At 39.5% G+C, this 25,172-nt stretch overlaps 1 protein-coding gene and 13 non-coding genes across 16 annotated transcripts in view; 6 read left to right on the top strand and 8 right to left on the bottom strand.

The window, feature by feature from the left end:
• LOC133640604 (gastrula zinc finger protein XlCGF57.1-like) overlaps positions 1-25,172 on the top strand; it is a 46,209-nt gene that overhangs the window by 16,673 nt on the left and 4,364 nt on the right. The window contains exon 1 of one of the 3 annotated variants that reach the window (XM_062034120.1): positions 20,101-20,465. The exons of the other annotated variants lie outside the window; for them this stretch is intronic. Within the exon in view, the coding sequence (XP_061890104.1) occupies positions 20,342-20,465 (124 nt within the window). The 5' untranslated portion in view covers positions 20,101-20,341. Of the gene's footprint in view, positions 1-20,100; positions 20,466-25,172 lie in introns of those variants that run through there. 3 annotated transcript variants of the gene reach the window in all.
• trnak-uuu (transfer RNA lysine (anticodon UUU)) lies at positions 1,107-1,179 on the bottom strand. Its single transcript has one exon. It is a non-coding gene; the product is annotated as a tRNA-Lys (tRNA).
• On the bottom strand, positions 3,007-3,079 carry trnak-uuu (transfer RNA lysine (anticodon UUU)). The gene has a single exon. It is a non-coding gene; the product is annotated as a tRNA-Lys (tRNA).
• Positions 3,451-3,523, top strand: trnaf-gaa (transfer RNA phenylalanine (anticodon GAA)). The gene has a single exon. It is a non-coding gene; the product is annotated as a tRNA-Phe (tRNA).
• On the bottom strand, positions 3,795-3,867 carry trnak-uuu (transfer RNA lysine (anticodon UUU)). Its single transcript has one exon. It is a non-coding gene; the product is annotated as a tRNA-Lys (tRNA).
• Positions 4,131-4,203, top strand: trnaf-gaa (transfer RNA phenylalanine (anticodon GAA)). The gene has a single exon. It is a non-coding gene; the product is annotated as a tRNA-Phe (tRNA).
• On the bottom strand, positions 5,656-5,728 carry trnak-uuu (transfer RNA lysine (anticodon UUU)). Its single transcript has one exon. It is a non-coding gene; the product is annotated as a tRNA-Lys (tRNA).
• On the bottom strand, positions 7,557-7,629 carry trnak-uuu (transfer RNA lysine (anticodon UUU)). The gene has a single exon. It is a non-coding gene; the product is annotated as a tRNA-Lys (tRNA).
• Positions 8,022-8,094, top strand: trnaf-gaa (transfer RNA phenylalanine (anticodon GAA)). The gene has a single exon. It is a non-coding gene; the product is annotated as a tRNA-Phe (tRNA).
• trnak-uuu (transfer RNA lysine (anticodon UUU)) lies at positions 8,367-8,439 on the bottom strand. Its single transcript has one exon. It is a non-coding gene; the product is annotated as a tRNA-Lys (tRNA).
• On the top strand, positions 8,703-8,775 carry trnaf-gaa (transfer RNA phenylalanine (anticodon GAA)). The gene has a single exon. It is a non-coding gene; the product is annotated as a tRNA-Phe (tRNA).
• On the bottom strand, positions 9,753-9,825 carry trnak-uuu (transfer RNA lysine (anticodon UUU)). The gene has a single exon. It is a non-coding gene; the product is annotated as a tRNA-Lys (tRNA).
• On the top strand, positions 10,608-10,680 carry trnaf-gaa (transfer RNA phenylalanine (anticodon GAA)). The gene has a single exon. It is a non-coding gene; the product is annotated as a tRNA-Phe (tRNA).
• trnak-uuu (transfer RNA lysine (anticodon UUU)) lies at positions 11,775-11,847 on the bottom strand. The gene has a single exon. It is a non-coding gene; the product is annotated as a tRNA-Lys (tRNA).

Below are 25,172 nucleotides of genomic sequence, written 5' to 3' on the forward strand. Positions count from 1 at the left end.
CCATACATTTTTTCTATGATTACACTGTCTAACAATTGGAAGTCAAGGTAATGCGTTTGAAACCTTGATATAATCTGTTTAACACTTATCCACTTGAGCTAAAGTGGTCGTAAGGAACATTTTTGGTTTCAGTTTTTCAAATGAAAAACAGAATAAACCACGGCTGTTGATGTAGAATTTTGTCAAGGAAAAAAGGAAACTTTTTGAAGAAGAACCATATTGGTGCCCTCGGATAAAAATAAATCAGTTTAGTTGTTCAGTGACAAGCTGTGAACCATAAAGGCTCAAGCCCACCAATTGCTTGAACCCCAGCCTCACTGTTGACAGTAAAGTAGTTTCCTTCCCAAATCCTTCAAAAAAGCAGTTTGTCAAATGTAAAGCCAGGCTCAGTGTGACTTGATGGTGTATTGTCCTTTTTTCAATGTTTTTTCTTAAAATGACCAATAAATCGTGCTGTTACAAACACATGTAATTGTGTTCCCTTGGGGTGTTGCATTAGACTGTATCACTTGAAACCAACATTAATACAGCTGTGCTCATTGTAATGTGAGGGTGCATCAAACACATCTACAGAAAAGATTAACCGTGGCGAAGTTGGTAGAGTGGCCATGCCAGCAATCGGAGGGTTGCTGGTTACTGGGGTTCAATCCCCACCTTCTACCTTCCTAGTCATGACCGTTGTGTCCTTGGGCAAGACACTTCACCCTTGCTCCTGATGGATGCTGGTTAGCGCCTTGCATGGCAGCTCCCGCCATCAGTGTGTGAATGGGTGAATGTGGAAATACTGTCAAAGCGCTTTGAGTACCTTGAAGGTAGAGAAGTGCTATATAAGTGTAACCCATTTATTATTTATCATTTACTTAAGTCCATTGAACGCTATTACAGAAAAAAAAGCCACAAATTTACTGTAACATTGGAACCAACATTTGAAATTGTATTAAAGGATTCTGCTGATCCATCTAACGTTCTGCAAACTGAGCTGTTTTAAGTGTTGGACAAGTTTTCAGGTTCAATTTTTCCAATGTCCAGCAGGTTTCAGGACTGCTGTTGACGTTGTCTTTTGGGTAGCAGAAAATTAGCTTTTGCTGGAAGATAATGAGACTTATCGCCTGAACAGGGACTTGAACCCTGGACCCTCAGATTAAAAGTCTGATGCTCTACCGACTGAGCTATCCAGGCTCTTTTAACAGGAGGTTTGCCCATGGTTGGAGACAACAACATTACTGGCACCCTCATCTAGAAGTAAATTAGTTAGGATGTCCAGCGAATAGCTGGGAACTGTCAAAGCTCAAGTTTGCAAATTGCTTGAACTAGAGCTACCGACGGTTAAACCAGTTTTAAATCGTCATAGACAGAGAGGCTGCAGACAAATAAATAAGTCCCTGTCCCAAAGTTGCCAGCTCTAAGATGGATTTAACTTTGGGACAAATCTCATATGGCCAGATGAGACAAATATTGAACTACTTTGCTTCACTACCAATCAACAGCGAAAAGACTGAACTTTGTACACAACCTGGTGTTCCAACAAGACAATATCAAAGACATAAAAACTGGTTTTAAAGGGTTTCAGGAAATTTAGTTTCTGGAATGTCTGTTCCAGAGATTGTACCTTAACCCTACTAAACTTTTGTGAACAATGCTTAGAAGATGAATCTGTGCCAAGAACGCAACACACTAATATCAAACCTACCAGTTTTGCCAAGAAGAGGGGTTAAATATGCAACCAGAATGTTGCCATAAGCATTTAGTTTCATTTGTATGTGTTTTTCTACAATGGTAAGAGATCCCGAATTGTTCAGTTGTAGAACATAACACTTTCATTTGACAGTTTCTGGGATACGAGTCCCTGTTCTGCTGACCAAAAACATGTTCTGATAATCCCCTGCGAAGTCCTCCTTTTTGCATTCAGAATTCAACAAGTAATTCCTTGGGTATATTTCAAAGAGTAGATCCAAATTAAAGGATTTCACCTGAAATAGCTCAGTTGGGAGAGCGTAAAACTGAAGATCTAAAGGTCCCTGGTTCAATCCCGGGTTTCAGCATCATGCTGTGAGCTATTGACATAGTGTCTCACTGAGGAAGCTTTTGTGGCATGTATAGCATCAAAAATATGTCCATGGCCTGCTAATCTTGCTGGTGCAGCCTTAAAATCAGTTGTCATAAATGTTTTCATCATGTTTAACCTGGATAGCCATTACGTTGTTTGATGGTGTATTGTCCTTTTGCCAATGTGTTTTCTTAAAATGACTATTAAATCGTGCTGTTACAAACACACGTATTTGTGGTACCTTGGGGTGTTGCATTAGACTGTATCACTTGAAACTAACAGTAATAAAGCTGTTTTCATTGTAATGTGAGGGTGCATCAAACACATCTACAGAAAAGATTAACCATACATTTTTCCTACGATTACACTGTCTAACAATTGGAAGTCAAGGTAACGTGTTCGAAACCTTGATATAATCTGTTTAACACTTTCCCACTTGAGCTAAAGTGGTTGTAGGGAACATTTTTGGTTTCAGTTTTTCAAATGAAAAACAGAATAAACGACTGCTGTTGATGTAGAATTTTGTCAAGGAAAAAAGGAAACCTTTTGAAGAAGAACCATACTGGTGCCGTTGGATTTTAATAAATAGTTGTTCGGTGACAAGCTATGAACCATCAAGGCTCAAACCCACCAATTGCTTGAACCCCAGCCTCACTGTTAAAAGTAAAGTAGTTTCCTTCCGAATAAAAAAAAAAAAGAAGCTGATTTTCAAATGTGAAGACGGGCTCAGTATGACTTAAAGGTCCATTGAACACTATTACAAAAAAAAAGCCACACATTTTCGACAAATTTACTGTGACATTGGAGCCAATCTTTGAAATTGTATAAAAGTGTTATGCTGATCTGTTTTAAGTGTTCAGGTTCAGTTTTTCCAATGTCCTACAGGATACAGGACTGCTGTTGACGTTGTCTTTCGGGTAGCAGAAAATTAGCTTTTGCTGGAAGATAATGAGAATTACCGCCTGAACAGGGACTTGAACCCTGGACCCTCAGATTAAAAGTCTGATGCTCTACCGACTGAGCTATCCAGGCTCTTTTAACAGGAGGTTTACCCATGGTTGGAGACAACAACATTACTGGCACCCTCATCTAGAAGTAAATTATTTAGGATGTTCAGCGAATAGCTGGAAACTGTCAAAGCTCAAGCTTGCCAATTGCTTGAACTAGAGCTATTGACGGTTAAACCAGTTTTAAATCATTGGACAGAGAGAGTGCAGACAAAGAAAGAAGTCCCTGAGTTTCTGGAATTTAAGTCTCTCTTCTGCTGACCAAAAATATGCTGTGACAATCTTCTGCGAAGGCCTCTTTTTTGCATTCAAATGTCAGCAACAGGTAAGTCCTTGGGTGTATTTCAAAGAGTGGATCCAGGTGGGTGGGTTTCAGCTGAAGTGGAGTTCACCTCAGCTGAAGTAGCTCAGTTGGGAGAGCGTTAGACTGAAGATCTAAAGGTCCCTGGTTCAATCCCAGGTTTCAGCATAGTAGTGTGGTCTCTTGAACTAGTGTCATTACTGAGGAGACTTGTATGGCATTTACTCCATTAAAAGGATGTCCATGACCTGCTTGTCTTGCTGGCGCAGTCTAAAAACAGTTGTCGTGGATAACCTTTATGGTGTATTGTACTTTTGCCAATGTTTTTTCTTAATTTGACTATTAAATCATGCTGTTTCACATACAAATACAGAACTGCTGTTGATGTTGTCTTTCGGTAGCTGAAAATAAGCTTAAGCTGGAACGTAAAGAGATAAACCGCCTGAACAGGGACTTGAACCCTGGACCCTCAGATTAAAAGTCTGATGCTCTACCGACTGAGCTATCCAGGCTCTTTTAATTAGTGGTCTGCCCATGGTTGGAGACAATAACATTACTTGTACCATCATCTAGAAGTAAATTAGTTAGGATGTTCAGCGAATAGCTGGGAACTGTCAAAGCTCAAGCTTGCCAATTGCTTGAACTAGAGCTACCGACGGTTGAACCAGTTTTAAATCATCATAGACAGAGAGGCTGCAGACAAAGAAATAAGTCCCTGTCCCAAAGTTGCCAGCTCTAAGATGGATTTAACTTTGGGACAATTTAAATGATTTCAGCTGAAATAGCTCAGTTGGGAGAGCGTTAGACTGAAGATCTAAAGGTCCCTGGTTCAATCCCGGGTTTCAGCATCATCCTGTAGGCTATTGACATGGTGTCATCACAGAGGAAGCTTTTGTGGCACGTACAGCAGCAAAAAATATGCCCCTGACCTGCTAATCTTGCTGGTGCAGCTTTAAAATCAGTTGTCATAAACCTTTTCGTCATGTTTAACCTGGATAGCCAGTATGTTGTTTGATGGTGTATTGTCCTTTTTCAATGTTTTTTCTTAAAATGACTATTAAATTGTGCTGTTACAAACACACATAATTGTGTTGCCTTGGGGTGTTGCATTAGACTGTATCACTTGAAACCAACATTAAAACAGCTGTGCTCATTGTGAGGGTGCATCAAACACATCTACAGAAATTATTAACCATACATTTTTTCTATGATTACACTGTCTAACAATTGGAAGTCAAGGTAATGCGTTTGAAACCTTGATATAATCTGTTTAACACTTATCCACTTGAGCTAAAGTGGTCGTAAGGAACATTTTTGGTTTCAGTTTTTCAAATGAAAAACAGAATAAACCACGGCTGTTGATGTAGAATTTTGTCAAGGAAAAAAGGAAACTTTTTGAAGAAGAACCATATTGGTGCCCTCGGATAAAAATAAATCAGTTTAGTTGTTCAGTGACAAGCTGTGAACCATCAAGGCTCAAGCCCACCAATTGCTTGAACCCCAGCCTCACTGTTGACAGTAAAGTAGTTTCCTTCCCAAATCCTTCAAAAAAGCAGTTTGTCAAATGTAAAGCCAGGCTCAGTGTGACTTGATGGTGTATTGTCCTTTTTTCAATGTTTTTTCTTAAAATGACCAATAAATCGTGCTGTTACAAACACACATAATTGTGTTCCCTTGGGGTGTTGCATTAGACTGTATCACTTGAAACCAACATTAATACAGCTGTGCTCATTGTAATGTGAGGGTGCATCAAACACATCTACAGAAAAGATTAACCGTGGCGAAGTTGGTAGAGTGGCCGTGCCAGCAATCGGAGGGTTGCTGGTTACTGGGGTTCAATCCCCACCTTCTACCTTCCTAGTCATGTCCGTTGTGTCCTTGGGCAAGACACTTCACCCTTGCTCCTGATGGATGCTGGTTAGCGCCTTGCATGGCAGCTCCCGCCATCAGTGTGTGAATGGGTGAATGTGGAAATACTGTCAAAGCGCTTTGAGTACCTTGAAGGTAGAAAAGTGCTATACAAGTATAACCCATTTATTATTTATCATTTACTTAAAGGTCCATTGAACGCTATTACAGAAAAAAAAGCCACAAATTTACTGTAACATTGGAACCAACATTTGAAATTGTATTAAAGGATTCTGCTGATCCATCTAACGTTCTGCAAACTGAGCTGTTTTAAGTGTTGGACAAGTTTTCAGGTTCAATTTTTCCAATGTCCAGCAGGTTTCAGGACTGCTGTTGACGTTGTCTTTTGGGTAGCAGAAAATTAGCTTTTGCTGGAAGATAATGAGACTTATCGCCTGAACAGGGACTTGAACCCTGGACCCTCAGATTAAAAGTCTGATGCTCTACCGACTGAGCTATCCAGGCTCTTTTAACAGGAGGTTTGCCCATGGTTGGAGACAACAACATTACTGGCACCCTCATCTAGAAGTAAATTAGTTAGGATGTCCAGCGAATAGCTGGGAACTGTCAAAGCTCAAGTTTGCAAATTGCTTGAACTAGAGCTACCGACGGTTAAACCAGTTTTAAATCGTCATAGACAGAGAGGCTGCAGACAAATAAATAAGTCCCTGTCCCAAAGTTGCCAGCTCTAAGATGGATTTAACTTTGGGACAAATCTCATATGGCCAGATGAGACAAATATTGAACTACTTTGCTTCACTACCAATCAACAGCGAAAAGACTGAACTTTGTACACAACCTGGTGTTCCAACAAGACAATATCAAAGACATAAAAACTGGTTTTAAAGGGTTTCAGGAAATTTAGTTTCTGGAATGTCTGTTCCAGAGATTGTACCTTAACCCTACTAAACTTTTGTGAACAATGCTTAGAAGATGAATCTGTGCCAAGAACGCAACACACTAATATCAAACCTACCAGTTTTGCCAAGAAGAGGGGTTAAATATGCAACAAGAATGTTGCCATAAGCATTTAGTTTAATTTGTATGTGTTTTTCTACAATGGTAAGAGATCCCGAATTGTTCAGTTGTAGAACATAACACTTTCATTTGACAGTTTCTGGGATACGAGTCCCTGTTCTGCTGACCAAAAACATGTTCTGATAATCCCCTGCGAAGTCCTCCTTTTTGCATTCAGAATTCAACAAGTAATTCCTTGGGTATATTTCAAAGAGTAGATCCAAATTAAAGGATTTCACCTGAAATAGCTCAGTTGGGAGAGCGTAAAACTGAAGATCTAAAGGTCCCTGGTTCAATCCCGGGTTTCAGCATCATGCTGTGAGCTATTGACATAGTGTCTCACTGAGGAAGCTTTTGTGGCATGTATAGCATCAAAAATATGTCCATGGCCTGCTAATCTTGCTGGTGCAGCCTTAAAATCAGTTGTCATAAATGTTTTCATCATGTTTAACCTGGATAGCCATTACGTTGTTTGAATGGTGTATTGTCCTTTTGCCAATGTGTTTTCTTAAAATGACTATTAAATCGTGCTGTTACAAACACACGTATTTGTGGTACCTTGGGGTGTTGTATTAGACTGTATCACTTGAAACTAACAGTAATAAAGCTGTTTTCAGTGTAATGTGAGGGTGCATCCAACACATCTACAGAAAAGATTAACCATACATTTTTCCTACGATTACACTGTCTAACAATTGGAAGTCAAGGTAACATGTTCGAAACCTTGATATAATCTGTTTAACACTTTCCCACTTGAGCTAAAGTGGTTGTAGGGAACATTTTTGGTTTCAGTTTTTCAAATGAAAAACAGAATAAACGACTGCTGTTGATGTAGAATTTTGTCAAGGAAAAAAGGAAACCTTTTGAAGAAGAACCATACTGGTGCCGTTGGATTTTAATAAATAGTTGTTCGGTGACAAGCTATGAACCATCAAGGCTCAAACCCACCAATTGCTTGAACCCCAGCCTCACTGTTTAAAGTAAAGTAGTTTCCTTCCGAATAAAAAAAAAAAAGAAGCTGATTTTCAAATGTGAAGACGGGCTCAGTATGACTTAAAGGTCCATTGAACACTATTACAAAAAAAAAGCCACACATTTTGGACTAATTTACTGTGACATTGGAGCCAATCTTTGAAATTGTATAAAAGTGTTATGCTGATCTGTTTTAAGTGTTCAGGTTCAGTTTTTCCAATGTCCTACAGGATACAGGACTGCTGTTGGCGTTGTCTTTTGGGTAGCAGAAAATGAGCTTTTGCTGAAAGATAATGAGAATTACCGCCTGAACAGGGACTTGAACCCTGGACCCTCAGATTAAAAGTCTGATGCTCTACCGACTGAGCTATCCAGGCTCTTTTAACAGGAGGTTTACCCATGGTTGGAGACAATAACATTACTGGCACCCTCATCTAGAAGTAAATTAGTTAGGATGTTCAGCGAATAGCTGGGAACTGTCAAAGCTCAAGCTTGCCAATTACTTAAACTAGAACTATTGACGGTTAAGCCAGTTTAAAATCATTGGACAGAGAGAGTGCAGACAAAGAAATAAGTCCCTGAGTTTCTGGAATTTAAGTCTCTCTTCTGCTGATCAAAAATATGCTGTGACAATCTTCTGCGAAGGCCTCTTTTTTGCATTCAAATGTCAGCAACAGGTAAGTCCTTGGGTGTATTTCAAAGAGTGGATCCAGGTTGGTGGGTTTCTGCTGAAGTGGAGTTCACCTCAGCTGAAGTGGAGTTCACCTCAGCTGAAGTAGCTCAGTTGGGAGAGCGTTAGACTGAAGATCTAAAAGTCCCTGGTTCAATCCCGGGTTTCAGCAAAGTAGTCTGGTCTCTTGAACTAGTGTCATTACTGAGGAGACTTATATGGCATGTACTCCATTAGAAGGATGTCCGTGACCTGCTTGTCTTGCTGGCGCAGTCTAAAAATCAGTTGTCGTGGATAACCTTTATGGTGTATTGTACTTTTGCCAATGTGTTTTCTTAATTTGACTATTAAATCATGCTGTTTCACATACAAATACAGAACTGCTGTTGATGTTGTCTTTCGGTAGCTGAAAATAAGCTTAAGCTGGAACGTAAAGAGATAAACCGCCTGAACAGGGACTTGAACCCTGGACCCTCAGATTAAAAGTCTGATGCTCTACCGACTGAGCTATCCAGGCTCTTTTAATTAGTGGTCTGCCCATGGTTGGAGACAATAACATTACTTGTACGATCATCTAGAAGTAAATTAGTTAGGATGTTCAGCGAATAGCTGGGAAGTGTCAAAGCTAAAGCTTGCCAATTGCTTGAACTAGAGCTACCGACGGTTAAACCAGTTTTAAATCATCATAGACAGAGAGGCTGCAGACAAAGAAATAAGTCCCTGTCCCAGAGTTGCCAGCTCTAAGATGGATTTAACTTTGGGACAATTTAAAGGATTTCAGCTGAAATAGCTCAGTTGGGAGAGCGTTAGACTGAAGATCTAAAGGTCCCTTGTTCAATCCCGGGTTTCAGCATCATGATTTAGGCTATTGACATGGTGTCATCACTGAGGAAGCTTTTGTGGCATGTACAGCACCAAAAAATATGCCCCTAGCCTGCTAATCTTGCTGGTGCAGCTTTAAAATCAGTTGTCATAAACCTTTTCGTACTGGATAGCCAGTATGTTGTTTGATTGTGTATTGTCCTTTTTTCAATATACTATTAAATTGTGCTGTTACAAACATACATAATTGTGTTGCCTTGGGGTGTTGCATTAGACTCTATCACTTGAAACCAACATTAAAACAGCTGTGCTCATTGTGAGGGTGCATCAAACACATCTACAGAAATGATTAACCATACATTTTTTCTATGATTACACTGTCTAACAATTGGAAGTCAAGGTAATGTGTTTGAAACCTTGATATAATCTGTTTAAGACTTTCCCACTTGAGCTAAAGTGGTCGTAAGGAACATTTTTGGTTTCAGTTTTTCAAATGAAAAACAGAATAAACCACTGCTGTTGATGTAGAATTTTGTCAAGGAAAAAAGGAAAGCTTTTGAAGAAGAACCATACTGGTGCCCTCAGATAGAAATAAATCAGTTTAGTTGTTCAGTGACAAGCTGTGAATCATAAAGGCTCAAGCCCACCAATTGCTTGAAGCCCAGCCTCACTGTTGACAGTAAAGTAGTTTCCTTCCCAAATCCTTTAAAAAAGCAGTTTGTCAAATGTAAAGCCAGGCTCAGTAGGACTTAGAGGTCCATTGAACGCTATTACAGAAAAGAAAAGCTACACATTTTCAACAAATTGTCTGTGACATCGGAGCCAACATTTGAAATTGTTTAAAGGATTCTGCTGATCCGTCTAACGTTCTGCAAACTGAGCTGTTTTAAGTGTTGGACAAGTTTTCAGGTTCAGTTTTTCCAATGTCCAGCAGGATTCAGGACTGCTGTTGATGTTATCTTTTGGGTATCAGAAAATTTGCTTTTGCTGGAAGATAATGAGACTTATCACCTGAACAGGGACTTGAACCCTGGACCCTCAGATTAAAAGTCTGATGCTCTACCGACTGAGCTATCCAGGCTCTTCTAAACATAGGTTTGCCCATGGTTTTAGACACAACCTTACTGGCACTCTCATCTAGAAGTAAATTAGTTAGGATGTTACTGTAAGCGAATAGCTGGGAACTGTCAAAGCTCAAGCTTGCAAATTGCTTGAACTAGAGCTACTGACGGTTAAACCAGTTTTAAATCATCATAGACAGAGAGGCTGCAGACAAAGAAAGAAGTCCCTGTCCCAAAGTTGCCAGCTCTAAGATGGATTTACCCTTGGTACCAAAGTTTTATGGCCAGATGAGACAAATATTGAGCTACTTTGCTTCACTACCAATCAACAGCGAAAAGACTGAACTTTGTACACAACCGGGTGTTCCAACAAGATATATCAAAGACATAAAAACTGGATTTAAAGGGTTTCAGGAAATTGAGTTTCTGGAATGTCTGTTCCAGAGATTGTACCTTAACCCTACTAAACTTTTGTGAACAATGCTTAGAAGCCGAATCTGTGCCAAGAATGCAACCCACTAATTTCAAACCTACCAGTATTGCCAGGAAGAGGGGTTAAATATGCAACCAGAACGTTGCCATAAGCATTTTGTTTAATTTGTATGTGTTTTTCTACAATGGTAAGAGATCCCGAATTGTTCAGTTGTAGAACATAAGACTTTCATTTGACAGTTTCTGTCAAAGTTGCTGACCAAAAACATGTTCTGACAATCCCCTGCGAAGTCCTCCTTTTTGCATTCAGAATTCAACAAGTAATTCCTTGGGTATATTTCAAAGAGTAGATCCAAATTAGAAGATTTCAGCTGAAATAGCTCAGTTGGGAGAGCGTTAGACTGAAGATCTAAAGGTCCCTGGTTCAATCCCGGGTTTCAGCATCATGCTGTGGGCTTGAATTCTGCTGAAATAGCTTATTTGGGAGAGCATTAGACTGAAGATCTAAAGGTCCCTGGTTCAATCCTGTGTTTCAGCATCATGTTTTGGGCTATTGACATATGTCATCACTGAGGAGGCTTTTGTGGCATGTATAGCATCAAAAAGATGTCCCTGGCCTGCTAATCTTGCTGGCGCAGTCTTAAAATCAGTTAGCATAGACCTTTTCGTCATGTTTAACCTGGATAGCCATTACGTTGTTTGATTGTGTATTGTCCTTTTGCCAATGTTTTTTCTTAAAATGACTATTAAATTGTGCTGTTACAAACACACGTAATTGTGTTGCCTTGGGGTGTTGTATTAGACTGTATTACTTGAAACCAACAGTAATAAAGCTGTGCTCAGTGTAATGTGAGGGTAAATCTAACACATCTACAGAAAAGATTAACCGTACATTTTTCCTACGATTACACTGTCTAACAATTGGAAGTCAAGGTAACGCATTTGAAACCTTGATATAATCTGTTTAACACTTATCCACTTGAGCTAAAGTGGTCGTAGAGAACATTTTTGGTTTCAGTTTTTAAAAAGAAAAACAGAATAAACGACTGCTGTTGATGTAAAATTTTGTCAAGGAAAAAAGGAAACTTTTTGAAGAAGAACCATATTGGTGCCCTCGGATAAAAATAAATCAGTTTAGATGTTCAGTGACAAGCTGTGAACCATCAAGGCTCACGCCCACCAATTGCTTGAACCCCAGCCTCACTGTTGACAGTAAAGTAGTTTCCTTCCCAAATCCCTCAAAAAAGCAGTTTGTCAAATGTAAAGCCAGGCTCAGTATGACTTAAAAGTCCATTTAACACTATTACAGAAAAAAAATAGCCACACATTTTCGACAAATTTACTGTGACATTGGATCCAACATTTGAAATTGTATAAAAGTATTCTGCGGATCCCTCTAACGATGTTCAAACTGAGCTGTTTTAAACATTGGACAACTTTTCAGGTTCAGTTTTTCCAATGTCATACAGGATACAGGACTGCTGTTGTCTTTTGGGTAGCAGAAAATTAGCTTTTGCTGTAAGATAATGAGTAAAACCGCCTGAACAGGGACTTGAACCCTGGACCCTCAGATTAAAAGTCTGATGCTCTACCGACTGAGCTATCCAGGCTCTTGTTACAGGATGTTTACCCATGGTTGGAGAGAATAACATTACTGGCACCCTCATCTAGAAGTAAATCAGTTAGGGTGTTCAGCAAATAGCTGTGAACTGTCAACGCTCAAGCTTGCCAATTGCTTGGAACAGAACTACTGACGGTTGAGCCCGTTTTTAAATCGTCATAGACAGAGAGGCTGCAGACAAAGAAAGAAGTCCCTGTCCCAAAGTTGCCATCTGTAAAATGGATTTACCTTGAATGCTGCCCACACTTTCAAACCAAATACCCTGGGGACAAAAGTTTTATGGCCAGATGAGACAAATATTGAGCTACTTTGCTTCACTACCAATCATTAGCGAAAAGACTGAACTTTGTACACAACCTTCCATCAAAACAATATCAAAGACACATAAAACAAAATGGTTCTAAAGGGTTTCAGGCAGGTTAAGTTGAGTATCTGGAATGTCTGTTCCAGAGATTGTACCTCAACACTACTAAACATTTGTGAACAATGCTTAGAAGCTGAGTCTCTGCCAGAACGCATTACATTCATATTAAATCTGCCAGTATTGCCAAGAACAGGGGTCAAATATGCAAGCAGAATTTTGCCAGAAGCATTTTGTTTAATTTTTATGTGTTTTTCCACAATGGGAAGAGACCCCGAATTGTTCAGTTGTAGAACACAAGACTTTCATTTGACAGATTGTACCCGTCCCTGAATGGCAGCCTTGCTCACCCGGTTGCAGTTGCCATTCAGGCTGCTATTAATGCCTGCCTCGCCCATCAGTCAGGGCTCAAGGATTCTGCCATGTTCTGTTGGTCTTGAACCCTAAAATGCAGAGATTGTAGGCGTAGCGCAGGTAAACAGGACTTTAATGTCAAAATGGAAATACTGCAACTGGTAAGTACACATGCAGGGAACACTGAAACAGGAAACAATCATAGAGCCCTGACTGGAGGGCGAGGCAGGCATAAATAGCAGCCAAATTGGCAACTGCAAGCAGGTGTGCCCGGCTGCCAACTAGGGACAGGAGAGAGAAACGAGAGCTCAGGGAGACATTTAGGAAGTGGAACTAAAATAAGAGCACTGACAGGAAACAAACACAAACTAAGGAAACATAACAAGCCGTGAATGTCACAGATCGACACATTTTATGTTCATTTCATAAATCAAGCCGATGACATGTGCCATTGCAGGGCCGGCCCGTGGCATAGGCCGTATAGGCAAATGCTAAGGGCGCCGTCCATCAGGGGGCGCAACGTAGGTGCCACAAATGTTGGAGAAAAAAAAAGAAAAAAAAAGTTGGTATTATTATTTCTAAATACAAAAAATAATCCCACGTGCAAAGTAAAGCCTATTTAATAGAAATATTATTTGTTACAACAGCTTTACACCAGGAAAACGAGGACGGTTCTCACTGGAGTCCCCCAAAGTCCCGGGTCGTGTGTTCGGATCACTTTGTTTCTGGTAAATATAAGGAACAAAAATCCACCTTCTTAACCACAACTTGGCTATACGTCTGTGCTAATGTTGTACTTGTTGAATTTTTACCTTATAACGTTCGACAGCTGAAGTTGTTGTTGTACAAAAATAACATGCGGTATATACTATATAGTCTATAGCCTAGCTAGCTATTTTCGAAAACCGGACAACGAGAGGATACCAAGGCAGCGTTAAGATGGACACCACCGGGAAAACGTAAGCCAGGGCGGCCAAAGAACACCTGGCGAAGAACAGTTGAAGGGGAGCTGAAAGAGATGAAGCTTACATGGGGCGAGGCACAGAGACTAGCACAGCAGCGAGATGAATGGCGTCGAGTTGTCGAAGCCTTATTTCCCATCCGGGAAGAAGAGGATTGAGTTAAGTAAGTAATATACTATATAGTCTATAGCCTAGCTAGCTATTTTCGAAAACCGGTTTCGTTTAAATTTGCACTTAACAGTTGGGTTTTTAAAAACCAATAAACCCTATAAATTTCATGTTCCCATTTAATCAACTTTTCAAGACAGTCGCAAAATGCGTCTCTTTCTTAGTAGCGCGCAGGCTAAGCTAACTAGCAAGCTAAGCTAAGCCGGAGAAGCTTTAAAGTTCACTGAGACGAGTCTGACGCAAATAATACATTTTCGTTTTTTCACACGATATGCGAAGAAGTAAACATGCGTAAATGAAGGAGTTAACGCCGACTTCCAAGCCACAACGCTCGTTAAATGCTTTTTCTGTCAATGCTGTGTTCGCTGTGAGCTGGTTTGTTTTCAACGAATTCCCGGTTGCTAGGGGATTGGTAGGCGGAAGTGACGTAGGTCCGCCCTCACCCGTTGGTTCGAGAATTTCTCCGAAGCTTCAATACATGCTTCGGCACAAGACTCCACCTGCTGGTCAAATGTATAATTCCAAACAGCTGCGCCTTAACCACATAATGTGTGACGCGTTGAAATGTTGCGTCTATTATGGCTGTTAGAAATGACAATGAATCACAATAAATGTTTGACAAAATGGTTTCGCTAGGTAAATCAACAACTTATAATACAATGTTTGATGTGTTATATATGTATGTATATTGTGTGTTTGTATTATGCCAACATGGGTATAGAATCATATTAATTGATTAACGTGGACCCCGACTTAAACAAGTTGAAAAACGTATTCGGGTGTTACCATTTAGTGGTCAATTGTACGGAATATGTACTGCTGTGCAGTCTACTAATTAAAGTCTCAATCAAAAAATTATAGGGCAGGTTGTGTAATATTTTTCTGTCACCTTGAGGAAATGGCACGAAGAGGAAGATGACAATATAATGTAACTTGGACAATGATCTCTACAACAGAGGAGATTGAGTTAATTTTTATTTTGGGGTTTCAGCCAATTTTTATTTATTTTATTTTTTGGGGGTAACAAAAGCTCTCCATTATCCAGCTAATGATTTCTGGTAGCTGGTTTAAAAAAAATACACAATGCTTTACTTGAACAATTGTGATATACACATTTAAGAACTGACGTTGCCAAAATTCAAACCCACGTCGTGTAGAGTAAAAGGTGAATGCGGCAACCATTGTGCTACCAAAGAAATCCAACAATTTGGTGCATTTGCAAACAGCTAAAATGATGTACAAAGCAAACTATAACCTGCTACTCAAGAATGTGCAACAATTCTTCTCAACAAAAGAGGAGAAATACAACCTAACATTTGTATGCTCGTACAACACTTAAAACCTTTATTATATCAGCATGTGGAATTAAATTATGGAACGGATTAACCAAATAAATCAAACAAATATCATTCAGTTTAAGAGACGGTTCAAACTACAAGTGTTCACAAAGTACACAGAACAAGAATTATGATGAACATCTTGAACCCCTTTTTTTATTGCGACGATTATTTATGTATTTAATATTTGTATGCTTACTATGATATATTATTTATTTATTATTTATTTGTTCACTGTTCTGTTACAGAGAACAAGGAAATTGGATGAAATTGCTGTGGTATGAAAAGGGGTAGGATTAAATAAACTCAGCTTCTTCCTACTCCTTTTCGGACGTGCTGAAATGAAACAACTGCAAGCGTGTGATGCATTACATTGTATCGTATGCATGTTCGAAATCAACTGAACTAAACTGAAAGTACTGATGACGTAATCGATACAATGTGGTCATTTAATATTTATTAAATGGATATCATGTTTGTCGTTTGGATTCAGTTTGTGGTCCTTCTTTGATTCTAGCAGCATTTTATTTTGATAACTTCCGCGTCTGGTTGTTAGGAGGAATAGGAGCCAACAAGCTAAGAGCGTCAAAGTGATACAAACAAATATTACCAACTCTTGCTCTATCAAACCACATATATGTTTGTACATGTACAACAATTTCAACAACGCCTTCTCCGTCAAACGCCATGTTATTTTCCTTTCTTCTGTTTGGGGGTCTTCGAGGTGGAACGGATTTTCGCCAAACGCGTGTTTCCCGGGCACAATAGTGAACGGTGCACACTTGCTCCGCCAAGCCACAGAACAAAACGTCACATTTAAGAGTTGCTGGTGTAACAATTGGAAAAATATATTTGACTCCTCTTTAGTGCAAGCGGCTAATGAGGTAATGTAAATTATATTTATTTTACATTATTTCAGTTAGTTACCTGAGATGTTGTTCGAAGCTAACATGCTATCGTTAGCATGCTAGCAGGCCCTATCTAGCAAATGCAAGCGCTTTTTGAGCAATGACTGTACATAGTTATCTATGAGAATTATAATGTGTTATTTAACACTTTAACTGTGTTTTCTATATATTACAGTCACGCTTAACATTATTAAATATATGTTGCTTGAAGGGATCATCTTGGTCTCGTAATTTTAGACTGGAAGGAGTAACATTGTGTTGCACATACATTGTAGTAGTCTACTTTGTGTTGGTGGTTACTTTATTAGCAGTAAATGCAAATTATATTTTGTCTGCACGCACTGGAATCTATTTAAATGGTGTTATTTAAAAAAAATCCACTATTTGCACAATTGCAAGTTATTAATGCTTATTAGGTGAGACAGAAATAACTTTAATCCATCCATCCATCTTCTTCCGTTTATCCGAGGTTGGGTCGCGGGGGCAGCAGCCTAAGCAGGGAAGCCCAGACTTCCCTCTCCCCAGCCACTTCGTCCAGCTCCTCCCGGGGGATCCCGAGGCGTTCCCAGGCCAGCCGGGAGAGATAGTCTTCCCAACGTGTCCTGGGTCTTCCCCGTGGCCTCCTACCAATCGGACGTGCCCGAAACACCTCCCCAGGGAGGCGTTCGGGTGGCATCCTGACCAGATGCCCGAACCACCTCATCTGGCTCCTCGATGTGGAGGAGCAGCGGCTTTACTCTGAGCTCCTCCCAGATGGCAGAGCTTCTCACCCTATCTCTAAGGGAGAGAACCGCCACCCGGCGGAGGAAGCTCATTTCGGCTGCTTGTACCCGTGATCTTGTCCTTTCGGTCATAACCCAAAACTCATGAGCATAGGTGAGGATGGGAACGTAGCTCGACCGGTAAATTGAGAGCTTTGCCCTCCGGCTCAGCTCCTTCTTCACCACAACGGATCGATACAGCGTCCGCATTACTGAAGACGCCGCACCGATCCGCCTGTCGATCTCACCATCCACTCTTCCCTCACTCGTGAACAAGACTCCGAGGTACTTGAACTCCTCCACTTGGGGCAAGATCTCCTCCCCAACTTGGAGATGGCACGCCACCCTTTCCCGGGCGAGAACCATGGACTCGGACTTGGAGGTGCTGATTCTCATCCCAGTCGCTTCACACTCACAGATCCCGTGAGAGCTGAAGATCCTGGCCAGATGAAACCATCAGGACCACATCATCTGCAAAAAGCAGAGACCTAATCTTGCAGCCACCAAACCGGATCACCTCAACGCCTTGACTGCGCCTAGAAATTCTGTCCATAAAAGTTATGAACAGAATCGGTGACAAAGGGCAACCCTAACTGGAAACGGGTCCGACTTACTGCCGGCAATGTGGACCAAGCTCTGACACTGATCATACAGGGGGCGGACCGCCACAATCAGACAGTCCGATACCCCATACTCTCTGAGCACTCCCCACAGGACTTCCCGGGAGACACGGTCGAATGCCTTCTCTAAGTCCACAAAGCACATGTAGACTGGTTGGGCAAACTCCCATGCACCCTCAAGGACCCTGCTGAGAGTATAGAGCTGGTCTACCGTTCCACAACCAGGACGAAAAACCACACGGTTCCTCCTGGATCCGAGGTTCGATTATCCGCCGTAGCCTCCTCTCCAGTACACTTGAATAGACCTTACCGGGAAGGCTGAGGAGTGTGATCTTACAATAGTTGGAACACACCCTCCGGTTCCCCTTCTTAAAGAGAGGCACCACCACCCCGGTCTGCCAATATATGTTAAATGTGAAAACGTGCTTTAGTATACTGAACATAAAATGAACATGCACCAATATTTTTTTATTATCGAAACATGAGGTGCTCAATGTTTCTCACCCAAGTACATTTCTTAAGCTTTGAGTGAGGTTGAACCAACATAGTATCGCACAGCCACATTAGCTGGCACTCGTTACACAAGCACACTGCTCTTCTCTTGGTTTTCTGTTGGTTTAAAATTGTTGCTTTCGCAGAAGGAAGAAACAAGAAAGGAAATTACGTACAATAAAAGCCAACCAATCACATATCTGCCAACCAATCACATATCTGCAGTCCTCGTTAGAATAAAATTTTTTGGAGGTGCACATCAAGCTTTGCTGGAAGGTTAGGAGTGGAAGGAGCGAGTGGTCTTCACTTGTGACGCTGCAGCATAATTAAACTTTTATACGTGCAGACTGACTTAATGGAGTCATGAAGATATTACAATCCCAGCAGAATGTTTGTAAAAAGCTGCTCATCTTGTATCAATAATTAATGTAAACGTCCAACAGATGAACGCTCGTCAAGAAGAACGTCCCCTTCAGCAGCAAGGTGGGAACTTCTCTTTGAGGCGGGAGGATCCACTGCCCCCCCACTTTAAAGAGGAGGAGGAGGAACTCTGGATCACTCAGGAGGAAGAGTGTCTTCTAGGGCAGGAGGAGGCTGATCTCACCAAGTTTCCACTGACTGTTGTCTCTGTGAAGACTGAAGACCATGAAGACAAACCACCTGAGTCCTCACAGCTTCATCACAGTCCAAGTAAGCACAACATCCACATATCATAATTAGGGGTGGGCAAGTTAATGCGTTAATTTTGAGTTAACCCATCAATCTATTAACGCCGACAAATATTTTATCGCACGTTGTTGCGTATGTTTTTTTTACATGCTTTTATTTTATTAACGCCTAATTGCTGGCTCCTGCGGAAAAGGAAGGAGAACGCGGAAGAAAACAAAACATGTATGGAGAAGAAGGGTAACTCAACAGAACTTTTACAGGGTCATTTTCATTATAAAGTACTTCTAGGCGGCGGAATTGATAGAAGCAAAGTGGTTTGTAGCCACTGCCTAGCTGAATTTTCAATCAATCAATCAATCAATCAATGTTTATTTATATAGCCCTAAATCACAAGTGTCTCAAAGGGCTGTACAAGCCACAACGACATCCTCGGTACAGAGCCCACATACGGGCAAGGAAAAACTCACCCCAGTGGGACGTCGGTGAATGACTATGAGAAACCTTGGAGAGGACCGAATATGTGGGTAACCCCCCCCTCTTGGGGAGACCGAAAGCAATGGATGTCGAGTGGGTCTGACATAACATTGTGAAAGTCCAGTCCACAGTGGATCCAACACATCAGCGGGAGTCCAGTCCACAGCGGGGCCAACAGGAAACCATCCCGAGCGGAGACGGGTCAGCAGCGCAGAGATGTCCCCAACCGATGCACAGGCTAGTGGTCCACCCGGGGTCCCGACTCTGGACAGCCAGCACTTCATCCATGGCCACCGGACCTATGCAACTCCCCCTCGCAAGGGACAGGGGAGAAGAGGAGAGAAGAAAAGAAACGGCAGATCAACTGGTCTAAAAAAGAGGGGTCTATTTAAAGGCTAGATTATACAAATGAGTTTTAAGATGGGACTTAAATGCTTCTACTGAGGTAGCATCTCTAACTGTTACCGGGAGGGCATTCCAGAGTACTGGAGCCCGAATAGAAAACGCTCTATAGCCCGCAGACTTTTTTTTGGCTCTGGGAATCACTAATAAGCCGGAGTTCTTTGAACGCAGATTTCTTGTCGGGACATATGGTACAATACAATCGGCGAGATAGGCTGGAGCTAAACCGTGTAGTATTTTATACGTAAGTAGTAAAACCTTAAAGTCGCATCTTAAGTGCACAGGAAGCCAGTGCAAGTGAGCCAGTATAGGCGTAATATGATCAAACTTTCTTGTTTTTGTCAAAAGCCTTGCAGCCGCATTTTGTACCAACTATAACCTTTTAATGCTAGGCATAGGGAGACCCGAAAATAAAACGTTACAGTAATCGAGACGAGACGTAACGAACGCATGAATAATGATCTCAGCGTCGCTAGTGGACAAGATGGAACGAATTTTAGCGATATTACGGAGATGAAAGAAGGCCGTTTTAGTAACACTCTTAATGTGTGACTCAAACGAGAGAGTTGGGTCGAAGATAATACCCAGATTCTTTACAGAGTCGCCTTGTTTAATTGTTTGGTTGTCAAATGTTAAGGTGGTATTATTAAATAGATGTCGGTGTCTAGCAGGACCGATAATCAGCATTTCCGTTTTCTTAGCGTTGAGTTGCAAAAAGTTTTCTTATCACAGGAGTACTTCCAGTGTAAAATATCACCTTAACGCGAAGCACACTGTTGATGCTAGCAAACCATTCAACAAAGCAGAAAGTGGAGCCAGGCTTCGGCAGACTACGTTAAATGCAGCGTGCGGGAGAAATATAGATAAACCAGAGCAAGAGAAGCTAACAAATGCCATAGCGAAGTGGATAGTTACAGACTGTAGGCCCATTAGTGTTGTGGAAAACGCCCGCCATCGCAACAAGTGACAGCACGTATGAGCCGCCATCAAGACGGACCAAGAATACACGAGTTGTATGAAAAGGCGAGGACTGTGAAAGTGACAACTTTACAAAGTGCAGCTGTAGTTGCTCTCAGTGGGGACTACTGGACATCAATCGGTAAGCATAATTACCTCGGAGTTACAGTGCATTATATTGATGAAAGGTGGGTGCTGCATTCACATGTTCAGTCTATAATGAAAACAGAGGAGAGGCATTATGGAAAGGAAAATTAGAGGAAAATGTTTCTGCTGTTACCTCAGAAATTGCCTGTTCGGATGTTATGATTGTGGCTCAGGGATTTGTATGTAGATTATATTTATTTTCCATAACAAACAGGATAACTTCAATACCCTGGCAGTGGCAATAAACTTGAATGTTTGTATTGACATTTTTTGAGTTGATTTTCATAAAATATGCTATTTAACTGCTACTGTTTAACAAGTACTGATTTAAATTGTGTTTGCACAACAAATGTTTTGGCGCTTTTGTTCATATGGGAGAATATTCCAATAAAGGTGCACTACACACTACTTTTTAATTCATTATTGGGTTTTGCGTATACAATGCCGTTAATCGTGATTAATCAGAGAAATAGTGCGATTAACTATGATTACAATTTTTAATCGTTGCCCAGCCCTAATCATAATACAATGTTTGTAACACATGTTCATCCAGGATCCAACATTCTCTGTCACGTTGGAGATATACTTGCTTTTTAACACGACCATTTCCAAAAATATGCTTTAATAAAAAAGGAACTGAACTCTTGGGAATATTTTTAGCCATTTTTCACATTCCTTTTGTGAGATAAGATGATGTTTTTCTCTGTTTTCTGTGCATTCTAAATAGTAAAAAACTGCTGGTACAAGGCAGTAAATAAAATGCAATGGGAGTCCTCTATTGTGCCCATAAAGTCCTCTAAAGACATCCTAAAACTACCAAAAATACTCCATTTACTTGTAGTGACCCGAATATTAACCAAGTATTAGCAGCATTGTAATTGTAAGAGCAAACACAGAGGAACAACATTTAGTCAATTGACTCCTTGCTTGCAGAGAGGTAAGATAGCTACTGAGCTGATGCTGCTGCGATATCATCTCCGAGTTGGTAAAAGTTTGTGCTAGTTTAAAAATCTCGTCTCACACTTATATCCTAGAAGGTCGTGGACATAAACCATAAAGTTGGTCAAAAATAGTTGTATTATATATTTATTTTTAGTCACCCTTACAGTAAATCTAGATCAACTTCAGGTCTATCTGCCGATATAAATTAAACAAAAAAATATTTGTTTTATGCTCTTTTTGACAAAGACAATTAGGGCTGCAACAACTAATCGATTACAATCGATTATAAAAATAGTTAATTTAATTTAGTCATCGATTCGTTGGATCTATGCTATGCGTATGCGCAGAGGCTACTTTTTATTCTATTTTATTTTTTTATAAACCTTTATTTATAAACTGCAACATTTACAAACAGCTGAGAAACAATCATCAAAATAAGTATGGTGCCAGTATGCTGGTTTTTTTCAATAAAATACTGGAAAGGATAGAAATGTAGTTTGTCTCTTTTATCCGATCATTAATCGATTAATCAAAGTAATAATTGACAGATTAATCGATTATCAAATTAGTTGTTAGTTGCAGCCCTAAAGACAACCTTGTTTTTGTGTTTATATTTTTATTAATTATTTTCCAAAAATAACACCAGCCAAAACATATAACAGAGGAAAAACAAAACACACAAGACAAAGTAAATAAAACCAAACAAAACAAAACAAAACAATCCCCCCTCCCACTCACACACACATTCACACATCCATTGAGAGAAGCCTACATGAACTAGAGACAATCCAAAATAAAAATAGATAATAATAACAATAATTCATACATTAACCATCTGACCAAACCAGCCTATTGACTTTTGCAGTCAAGGTATTTCATCACCGGGCAACCAGGAGTCCTCCTATTTTCTTTGAGTGGATTGTCGCTGTATCGTAGTTTCTCCATATGTATAACTGAAACAAGTTCATACAGCCAATATTGAATGGTGGAGGAGTTGGTGTCTTCCATTCTGCCAGTATAAGTTTCTTGGCCAGCACTGTACCCATTAAGAGTGCATATTGGGTGTAGAGGGGAAGAGTTAATGAGTCTGCTGAACATCCAAACTGGGCTAAGTCTCGGTCAGAAATAATTTTAAACCCAAATACATCACAAGTAACTTAGGAAGACTTTGCAAGATGCTTGTTTCTGCTCAGTATTTTTGTACCTAAGGAATGGGGATTGTGCTGAGTTTACCAGCTACATGGAGAGTACAAGTCTGAAAGATATAAACATCCCATCATTTGATATCCCAGTGGGAGCAGACATTGTGCAGTAAGTGATTGTTTTATTATGCTCGTAGTTTGAATTTCTTGTTTAGCATATAGCAATACATGATGCTTAGTGTTTCACTAAAGCTGCATCTGTTCAGCACACAGCTTTTAAAACTTGTAGATCATCCTCCTTATGTTCAGGATCAATATATGAGGTTCTGGATCATATTGTGTTTCAAAGTAGTCTTTGTTGTCTTTCAGGGGATCTGTCATAATGGGAAATGGTGAATGTTGAGTTATGTTATCTATTGTGTTTTATGGGCGGAATAGAGGGTTTCCCGTTGGCTCCATTGTAAGCTGACTTGTTTATTTACGAGTAGGGCTGCAACTAACGATTAATTTGATAATCGATTAATCTGTCGATCATTACTTTGATTAATCGATTAATAATTGGATAAAAGAGACACTACATTTCTATCCTTTCACGTATTTTATTGGGGAAAAAACAGCATACCGGCACCATACTTATTTTGATTATTGTTTCTCAGCTGTTTGTACATGTTGCAGTTTATAAATAAAGGTTCATAAAAAAATAAATAAATATATATATATATATATATACACTACCGTTCAAAAGTTTGGGGTCACATTGAAATGTCCTTATTTTTGAAGGAAAAGCACTGTACTTTTCAATGAAGATAACTTTAAACTAGTCTTAACTTTAAAGAAATACACTCTATACATTGCTAATGTGGTAAATGACTATTCTAGCTGCAAATGTCTGGTTTTTGGTGCAATATCTACATAGGTGTATAGAGGCCCATTTCCAGCAACTATCACTCCAGTGTTCTAATGGTACAATGTGTTTGCTCATTGGCTCAGAAGGCTAATTGATGATTGGAAAACCCTTGTGCAATCATGTTCACACATCTGAAAACAGTTTAGCTCGTTACAGAAGCTACAAAACTGACCTTCCTTTGAGCAGATTGAGTTTCTGGAGCATCACATTTGTGGGGTCATTTAAACACTCAAAATGGCCAGAAAAAGAGAACTTTCATCTGAAACTCGACAGTCTATTCTTGTTCTTAGAAATGAAGGCTATTCCACTAAATTGTTTGGGTGACCCTAAACTTTTAAACGGTAGTGTATATATATATATATATGTATATATATATATGTATATATATATATATATATATATATATATACATATATATATATATATATATATACATATATATATATATATATATACATATATATATATATATATATATATATATATATATATATATATATATATATATATATATATATATATATATATATATATATATATATATATATATATATATAAATAATGCCTCTGCGCATGCGCATAGCATAGATCCAACGATGACTAAATTAATCGCCAACTATTTTTGTAATCGATTTAATCGATTAGTTGTTGCAGCCCTATTTACGAGTTAGAATGCATTAAAAAAATACATCCGTCTCACATGATGATAGTAAACGATAAGCAATATGCTTGTTGGTGTAAACCAGGGCTCTTCAACTAAATTGTTCTGGGGGGGCCACATTTTAAATTCATCAAAGCAGGTTCTGGATCACAAATCACTCCACATTCTTTACTGTTCATTAGTTTTACCATATTTAACCTACTGTGTGGAAGTCTGGGGGAATAATTATAAAAGCTCATTAAATTCAATAACTATACTTCAGAAAAGAGCTGTACGGATCATCAACAAGGTTGGATATCTGGACCATACTCACTCACTATTCTTACAGTCAAAAATATTGAAATTTAATGATATTATTTTGTATCAAACTGCACAAATAATGTATAAAGCCAAAATAAATAAACTCCCAGGAAGCATTCAAAAATTGTTCAGCACACAAGAGGGCGGTTATAATTTAAGGGGGAATTTAAATTTCAAAATGCTTAGTTATAGAACAACCATTAAAAGTTTTTGTATTTCAATTTGTGGAGTGAAATTGTGGAATGGTTTGAATGATGAGTTAAAGCAATGTCCAAACATAAACCAGTTTAAAAAGAAGTATAAGTACATGGTATTCTAGAGGTACAGAGATGAAGAAGGGCTTTGATATTGGGTTGTTTGTGTTACAGAAGAGTGTGGGGCTGCCCATTGAGGCAGTGGTGTTGTTGTGGTGGCATGATACCATTTCCATCATCACTAGTGGTAATGATGTGGCTATGTATGTGTGTGGTGTGCATATGTATGTATATATCTATGATGTATGTACAGTATATACAATAAGGCTGCAGCTAACGACTATTTTTCTATCGATTAATCTATAGATTATTTTTTCGATTAATCGGTTAATCCATAATTTTTTTCCGATTAATCTATAGATTATTTTTCCTTTTACCGATTATTTTTTTTATTCAAAATGAAAATGACAAAATAAATGTAGGCCTGTTTTTTCAAAAGGCAAGGCTTTTATTTACAAAAAAAAAGAAGTATGGCCACTCAGTCAACATTGACAAC

This window comes from Entelurus aequoreus, linkage group LG23 (genome assembly GCF_033978785.1).
Source record: "Entelurus aequoreus isolate RoL-2023_Sb linkage group LG23, RoL_Eaeq_v1.1, whole genome shotgun sequence".
NCBI lineage: Eukaryota > Metazoa > Chordata > Actinopteri > Syngnathiformes > Syngnathidae > Entelurus > Entelurus aequoreus.